The sequence below is a fragment of the Montipora foliosa genome, chromosome 2 (assembly GCF_036669935.1).
Source record: "Montipora foliosa isolate CH-2021 chromosome 2, ASM3666993v2, whole genome shotgun sequence".
NCBI classification, from domain to species: domain Eukaryota; kingdom Metazoa; phylum Cnidaria; class Anthozoa; order Scleractinia; family Acroporidae; genus Montipora; species Montipora foliosa.
In genome coordinates this window covers 57,068,539-57,077,301 of record NC_090870.1, presented here as the reverse complement: position 1 = coordinate 57,077,301, position 8,763 = coordinate 57,068,539, and the positions used below count along the sequence as shown (strand labels likewise).

Here is an 8,763-nt window from a genome sequence, read left to right as displayed (position 1 = left end):
TCAAAATCACGCGGGGTTTGTCAGTAACTAGTGCAGCGGCGACAATTCTCGAAAACATCGCATCATAACCGTAGCTGCGGCTAAATATTGAATACTCCATAAAATTAATCTATTAATCTATAGGAAAAACGACCAGCCCTTAATCTACTTGAGTACCATATGGTTTAAGAGGGCTTTATTGATATTTGGTTTAGTACAGTTGAAAATTCAGCTGTTGCAAACTAAATTTGAAGTTTGGTATATGATGTTGTTAGTAACAAACTTCCAAATTTTAGAATTGACTTTGATTAGCACACCATGAGTATTAGTTCTTTTGCTATAAACCTAATTATACAATGCCAATGTGTAATCTGCACTCCGGCACTGCAGCAAGTTAGCCAGAAACTGAAATGACTGTAATTCACTTTTTTAATCCAATCTTGTTTCAAAGTGGCCAAAACCTGTGTAGTGAATTGAATAGTGAATTACATTTTCATTGTACAGAGGTTTTGCATCTGTTGTTTTGAAGTTGTTTTTACACCCTTCATTTTGCTGTACGTAAATAAGTCAATTAAGTGGAGATTAAGATTTACAGAAAGTCTGCATTTTTTGAAGCCACTTACTAGGCTGAGATGATTTTTACATCACACAGTTGTTGTAGAAAAAGTATGGAATTTAGCGGAAAATCAAATTTGCGGAATTTCTGCATACAACGTTTTCAAGCCACTAGGCTGAGATGCAGAATTTCTGCATCACAAAGTTGTAGAAAATGTAAGAATTTAGCAGAAAATAAGATTTGCAGAATTTCTGTATCCGACTTTTTCGAGCCATTAGGCTGAGATGCAGAATTTCTGCATCACACAATTGTTGTAGGAAGGGTATGGAATTTAGCAAAAAGTAAGATTTGCAGAAATTCTGCGTCACACAACTGTAGTAGAAAAAGTATCGAATCTAGCGGAAAATCAAATTTGCAGAATTTCTGCATAGAACGTTTTCAAGCCACTAGGTCGAGATGCAGAATTTCTGCATCACGCAGTTGTTGTAGAAAATGTATAGAATTTATCAGAAAATAACATTTGCAGAATTTCTGTATCCGACTTTTTCAAGCCATCAGGCTGAGATGCAGAATTTCTGCATCATACAATAGCCCACTTTCGATATATTAAAATTCAATACTAAACAAAAGGCATCATCTCGAGGCTCTGGGGAATAAATATAAGGATTTGTATGAGTTTATTCCCCAGAGCCTCGAGATGATGCTTTTTGTTTAGGACTGAATTTTAATATATCGAAAGTGGTCTATTGTTGTTAGTAAAAGTATCGAATTTAGCGGAAAATGAAATTTGCAGAATTTCTGCATCAAACGCTTACCAGCCACTTGGCTGAGATGCAGAATTTCTGCATCACACAGTTGCTGTGGAAAATGTACAGAATTTGTCAGAAAGTAAGATTTACAGAATTCTGCATCGTTCATTTGCGTTAGATAAACTATACTGGAATTTGTCTGCAGCCTGTAGTCCTGTGGACAAGAACACCTTTTCCTTACTGCAGTTTTTTAGCCCATTTTTTGTGTCCGTGTGTTACCCGTAATTTTTGATTGTATACTAGTGAAAATATGAGTGCAGAGTAATTATGATCTATTAAAACAACTGTTTGAAATTGTGATTCGGTCGTGTTAACAGTGTATCACTCCAACTTTTAATATTACTGCAGTCAAGTCTTTTAAGTTCCTGTTGGTAATCACGTTTTATGCAGAACGAAAGTGAGCTTTTATGACGGAATTTTGTATTTTGGAAAAACCCATTTTAGTTTGGAACGCGTTGAGTGGTATTCTTTACAAACAAACTCGTGTTTATACACCGCATAATACTTAACGCGTTAACCTGTTCATGTCCACAAAAGGACAAGACGTAACTATAAATAACTATGAATAAACTTTTGAACACAAAAAAAATTAATTCAGCTTCTAATATGCTTAACGAAAGTTGACATCAACTTCCACTGCGCATCACTTTAATTCAAGGAAATATAATTTCAGGCCAATTAAAAGTATTATGAAGAGGTTTTGACGCCCAATCGCGTGGAGGTGAGTTTATTTTGACTACATTTATTCATTCGTTGTAGATAGTAGCTGTACTTTCTGGTATACATAAGTTTGTATAGAACTTTGCGGCCAGAATTGTGTTAAGACTGAGAAAAAAGTGTGAATTAAATGTCTGTGTAGCCACAATGATGGTCGACACTGATAAGAGCAAGGGAGACGATGCAGTGAAAGGCTTAGAAAAAATAGGAGAAAAGAGGAAATTGTTGGCTGAAAAACAGCATAAACTGTTGGACAAGGCCATGTCGTCAACAACAAGCACTGCCCAAAATAAGAGCAAAGCTAAGGCTACACAGTCTGTTAAAAGAGCCAAAAAATAATAAGCATTGGACTTTTTTGGTTACAAATAGTCTTTGTTTGTTTTATTGTATGAAAGACATTTGGTAACTCTGAACTTTGATGTTATATTAACTGTTTACAAAAAAAAATTCTTGCTTCTTATCTTCCTCAGTTTCAAAACTTAAAGACATCTCAGCATCAGCATCTCATCTCTGTACGTCATGCAATTTGGTAGCTGAAAACTGAGTTTTCCTTGGTAAGAAGTTTCAACACTTGTTTCTGTGAAGGATGCAAGCTATCTTGTCTCTTAAATATTAAATAAGGCATTAGGTTGTGGAACAGAGCTGTTGTTGACTTTGTTAAGAGGGTAGACTTCAAAGAAAGCGTCCTATTTTGTTCTTATTTTTCTGACTATTTTGGAATGAGAATTTCTGTTTTTTCCTATCTTTTGGCCCCTGTCTTTCCTATCTTCCTATTTTCTGAGTGTCATTTGCCACTTGACGCCCTGTAAGGGTTTTTTCCCCAAAGGTTTATTAGCATAGAGGTTCATTTAAATTCAAGTGTCTTGATCTGTAGTTTCGTTGGGTATCAAGATACATGCACCTGACCAAAATGGGGCACTCTGATTGGCTGATAACGTTATGAATTATTAAAGAGTTTGAGAATAAACTTTCAATTTCGGATATTGGGTATCTGGCTTTCTGATTGGCTGGCTCAATAAACCGTAGTGACCTTATGTGGAACTGATTGCGTCGGTAGTTTTGTAAAAACGGAGACAACATCCTGTCGTTCTGTAATTAAAACAGTTCAGAATTTAATGAAAATTGAATAAAACATTTAATATTCCATTCGCGTCTACTAGGGGCGCGTTCGATTGACCCTATTCCGGAATAAGAATACGTGGTGTGATGATTAAAACGGTATGTCTGGCGCGTTTCGAAGCAGCAAGGATAATAAAAATATGTTTAAAATAGCATTTTAACCGATGTTTGACCATTTTAACGTGAATCTCCGTAAAAACGAAGGATTTCTAACTTATATTCCATGTATTCCTATTCCGGAATACGGTCAATCGAACGCACCCTACATATGAGACTGCGAGGCTACGCGCCTCGTTGGCTATTTACCATCTCATAGCCAACGCGTTCACATGGAATAATTGTTAATTTCAAGTGCGAGTTATAGACGAAATTGATCTTTCGTCTATAACTCGCTCTTCAAATAAATATCTTTATTTCATTCATGATGAACTACGTAGACGGCGGAAGTTAGCTGAGGTTGTTTTGCGGCCACCTAGATAGTCGAAGCTGATGACACCACTCTCAAGTGAACCTGGTCCAATGATCGTCGCCAAAAAAAAAACGATAACAGGTTTCATATTTTCATTACATATTCAGGCGCTTAATTAATTGAGCTCGAGCTGAAAACATTACAACTTGGATGGGTTGTGTGTGGGTTCCTTACTTCGATTCCAAGTCGGTGCTTCCAAACACAGCGTTATCACGGCATTGTCACTTTTAATTTAATCCCGTGAAAAGAGGGCCCTCGCCACGTGAGACGCTCTATTGCACTTTTATGGCGATAAAGGAAAAACATTGACACTACTATAGGACAAGCAGACAAACAACCGGCTCTTTTCTGGAAAGGATTGATTTCCATTGTGTTATTCAGGCTTGAACTGAAACTGACTTCACATCCACGAAAAATTCGTGCATGGTATTACATCATATAGTGTATATTGAAGGAAGATCGTAATTTCGAATTACGTATGAACACTGCTGAAAGCAACTTGCGCGGCTTTTACAATTATTAACACCTGCAACCTTCGATGGAATATATTTTCCGGAATTGATGGAAGCAATCTCATACTGCTAATCAATGGTTATGTCATTAAGCGAAATCATGAAAAATTGTCACTGAATATGGCAGTGAAATAGCAGGGTTTCTTCAAAACAGAAAGTCGTTTCGAAGATTTGAGAATATACATAAAAATGACCGTCTCGGAGTTTTGTAAGCACAGTTTGGAGAGAAGGCTGCAACTTGTTTATCATCACAAAGGATTCTCAATCGCAATTTGTGCTTTTAACTTAGTCTTCTTCCTCATAGCAGTCCTTGGAAATATTCTCGTAATCCGAGCTCTGTTCAAGGCCTCGTCGATTCAAACAAATTTAAAGTTGTTATTCAGCAGCCTCGCTTTTTCAGATCTGGCGGTAGGATTGTTCGCGCAATTCTCGACTTTTGCTATAACGACGGTTATTTTAAAGATGAAAATAGATGGAACTAACAACTTCGAATTCCTCTGTCCGGGCATTTTATCTGCTTATAATTTCTTTGCTTTCTTCCTCGCCTGTGCTTCGTTACTTACTGTAACAGCTATCACTGTGGACAGATTGCTTTCGGTTTCCCTCCATTTGCGATATTATGAACTTGTCACGACAAGGCGGGTTGCAGTACTTTTGGTGTTATTATGGGTGATAAGCATCGCTACTGCATTCACATATATTTCATTAGTAAAACAATATAGGATAGTAACAGTGGTTGTTGAATGCATTGCATTTCTTTTCACATCTTGGGCATATGCAAGAATTTACAAAGTTGTGAGGCAGCACAGGATCCAAATCCGCTGCGAACTTCAACAAACAAGTGATCATTCAGTTAGAGCGGGCCTTCTACGACAACAGAAAAGCGCTTTAGATGTTTTCCTCGTTTACGTTGTTTTTGTTGTCTGTTATCTTCCTCACGTTTTTGTAAGCATAATCCCTCTGGTTGACAGCAGTTTTGCAGTCGGCGTGTATCATCACACCACAATTTCCTTCTTTTTTCTTAATTCATCGCTAAATCCCATCCTGTACTGTTGGCGATATAGAGAAATACGACAAAATGTGAGAAGTGCAATGCACAAAATACTGTTTTGCTTCTATTCGAGGCATTAAAAGGAAGATGGTATTGAATATAGCATAACTCAATGAAGAAACTAATGGAATCAGCCAAGAAAAGAAGCACCAGTGCCAGGGCTAATTTTGCACGCTCCGCGAGTGCATGCATGTACATTCTTATTGTACCACGTCTACCAACTGACCACTTCTAGTTTACAATCAAAGGTGAACTGTGAAGAAATCGTGGATACATTGCTTACAAACTGGGAGTTGTGTTGCGATCAGTTGCTTTCTGATCTTTTTAGGAAATAATGACTGAATTCGTGTTTGATTTTTTTTCTAAAAAGAATTCGTTATCATTGGCAGGCTACACCTGGTCTCGGTTGTTCAAAAGGTGGACAACGCTATCCAGCGGATAAACACTAGCAAAACCAATTGAGTTATCCAGTGGAGAGTGATTTATCCAGTGCCACCCTTCGAACAAGTGGGGCCAGGTGATTTTCAAATATCTGAAGGGTCCTCATCTTTGTAAACAGCAAAGAATGCCTCAGTTTGCGATAAGTAAAAACACGAGTTGTTTCCAAAACGTTTCAACCTTTCACGAAATCTAGAACGGATCATGAAACATGCTGTATTTGATTGCATTATTTTTATAGATGCAAAAGAACCAGGTGAAAATAATCGCCAACCGGTGTTTTCGGCCCGCTCCTTTAAACTTTATACGAGGTTCTTAAAAGGCTATGAAGTAGCAGAGGATAGCCATTTAGCTAGGAAAGGGTGAATTCGTGTTGATTCTTAACGTAAAGGGAATGCTTCGCTGTTCAACTACAACAATGTGATACCGAAAACATCTGTTGTGGATATTTCTCAACTTTGTAAACACAGCTATCGAGAGCTTTTAAGCCAATTTAAGCACCTTTTGCTTTTAAATGTGTTCCTAGTATACCTTATAACGGTATTGAATATTGACCAATAGAATGATCAAATAATAACTAACTAAAAGAGCGATTTTGCTTTAGGTGAATATAGTTGTCACTGTACACGGCAATCTCACGATGTGCTCCTTTGCTAATACGAGTACACATTTGAACCAGGCCGATCGACGAGCAAATGTCTATTCGCATTCATTTTTATCACACATAGCAGACCCCTCATAGCACAGTGACAACTTTAGTCTTCCACTGAGCAGTGGCTAGGTCACACCCACTGACTGCAACGAGTATCAATCCCGTCGGAAAGAAGAAAAGTTAAAGAATCACCGTATAGACCAATTCGGCTAACTCAATGTTGTACCCAATTCAAATCCTCTGGGAATAAAACGTTTTGTTCGAAGAATTTCCCTATCATTTAAATGTGAATGCTTCATTGTCATGCAAATTCAACAAACAAAGAATCTTAACCCCGAGAGATTTGAATTGGGTACAACATTGAGTTAGCCGAATTGGTCTATTACGTTGCGGCATTACTTCGGAAAATGAAACGTCGGAAAATCGATATTGATCGTTGCCATATCGATTTGAATTCAACTGAGTTAGTGACAAATTGGCATATCTTGAAAAAATCGATATTGGTGGTTGACTTATCGATTAGTTTACGTCTGAGTGAGTGAGAAATTTGCGTATTCTTACCCCTAAAGATAATCTTTGTTTATACGCTTTGCGTATGCACGACCAAAAAACCACGCATGAATCGCAACCACGTGAAACAGCAAATGGTGGGCTAGTGTTTGTCATACAGGAGAATCTTTTGTTTGCATTTTTGATCTCATTAGCGCAAGTCTATCGTTTTCAAATCAGTCAGCCTAGAATGATGTACTGAATATTGAAAGTGTATCCACAATAAGCGATTTCTTTGGAGGCAGTGTGGCCCAGTGGTTCGGGTTCTTTGCTTCGCAAACGGGAGATCCCGGGTTCAAGACTCGTCAGTCTGACCACTCGTTGAATTTGATCCTTGTAGTCCCTGGTTCAAGTTCCCAGCTGCACTTGCAAATAACCGACTGGTTTGGCTTCGGCCAGTCGGGATTCTTACAGTGGTTGTTGTTCTGTTCCGTCGTTTCGTTGTGTTTCAGTGGCCCTCTGATCTAAAGCCCCTATGGGGAGCGGTCAATTAAGTATGTATTGTATTGTATCTCTGAAAAATTTGAACCTAATAAAACATATAGATTTAGCCAAGCCTAAAAGCGGAGCTCCCCCCTCTAACCCCAGAAAGCAAATTATACACTCTTGTTTTTTATAAAAACGCCTAATTTTGGAGCTGAGGCGGAAAACGTTCTTAAAGATGTTCTTCATTTTTCATGGTATAGTTTTTTAATAACTGAGATCTTGCGGACGTGACTAAGAAACCTATCAGAGTGCTTGCTTTGATGGTGTTGAAGTTTAATATTTTGTAACTATGTTAAGTAAGAACTGCTCCTAAACTGAGATGTGTGTCATGCAATAAGAAAAAGGGGCGGACCCAGGATTTTTTAATGGGGGTGGTTGATACATTCGGCCACCAAACTATACGTTAAGTTGTCCGAATTTGTCCCCAAATTTGGCGATTTAGGAAGGACAGATTGGAGACTGTAAAAAACTCTTGAAACGACACGAAATAAAAGAGGTAGAAGCTAATAATACACCTTACTAACATAGTCGGCCAAACGTGTAGACGCCGTCATTCGTCTAGGGTGCTGCGTCACAAATTTCTGACAAACCACACTTCTATCGCTGGTAACTGCATTTGCATGCATGGCGATGAAGGCCAAATCTGAGAGACGTTCGGTGGTCATTGTGTTGCGAAGCCAAGTATGGATCCTCCGAATACAAGAAAATGACCTTTCCCTCCTCCGTGCTCCCCATAGGCCAGATGGCGAGAATTTTTAGAAGTTCCCTCGCGTTTGGAAAGATGTTGTCAGCGTGCTGAGACCGAGATGGATCCATCGAAACAGGTCACTTTCGAAAGATGACGGCAGTAGAATCAGATGGTCTCACTTCTCATTCCCCATGCAGTACTTGCGCAAGTTCTACTGTGGACTATTCAGACATAGAAGTGATTACTTGAGGAATAAGAGCTCAGAGCTCATAATGTGCCCTCCTTTCCTTGCTGAAGCGAATTTTGAGTTCTGAACAGATTACGTAAAGGAAAGGTATTGCCACCGTTTGTTTCCAGTACTGTGCAGCTGACTCTGATGGGAAGTTTTCTCGATTTCTTTGTCTACTGCAAACACGTGGACGTTCTTCAGACCCTCCTATATACCACTTCTGATAGACTAAGAGCTTTCTGGTACATGGGTTGAAACCATGCGTAAATCGCATTGCGTATCTCTGTATAAGACTTGATAATTTCTTCAATTTTCTGGAAACCAAAGTATATCTCGGCAAACCTTTCTTGCAGAGCGGTGACGAGTAGTCGCATCGGCTCCAGCATCTCTTTAGCACAAACAAAGCTGAAAATATGTCCAAAGCTTATCATACTGTGTCGCAGTCCATTTGCCATCGCCTTAGTTTTGGCATCCCAGCTCCATTCTTCGTTGCTTGGAAAAAACCGGAC

At 38.7% G+C, this 8,763-nt stretch overlaps 1 protein-coding gene across 1 annotated transcript; it reads left to right on the top strand.

Annotated features, from left to right (window-relative positions):
• The first annotated feature begins 2,585 nt into the window (after nucleotides 1-2,585).
• On the top strand, nucleotides 2,586-6,226 carry LOC137991002 (histamine H2 receptor-like). The gene is made up of 2 exons (XM_068836130.1): nucleotides 2,586-2,615; nucleotides 3,757-6,226. Exon 2 carries the CDS (start codon nucleotides 4,351-4,353, stop codon nucleotides 5,290-5,292), a length of 942 nt encoding a protein of 313 aa, XP_068692231.1. The 5' UTR covers nucleotides 2,586-2,615; nucleotides 3,757-4,350; the 3' UTR covers nucleotides 5,293-6,226.
• Nucleotides 6,227-8,763: the final 2,537 nt, after the last annotated feature.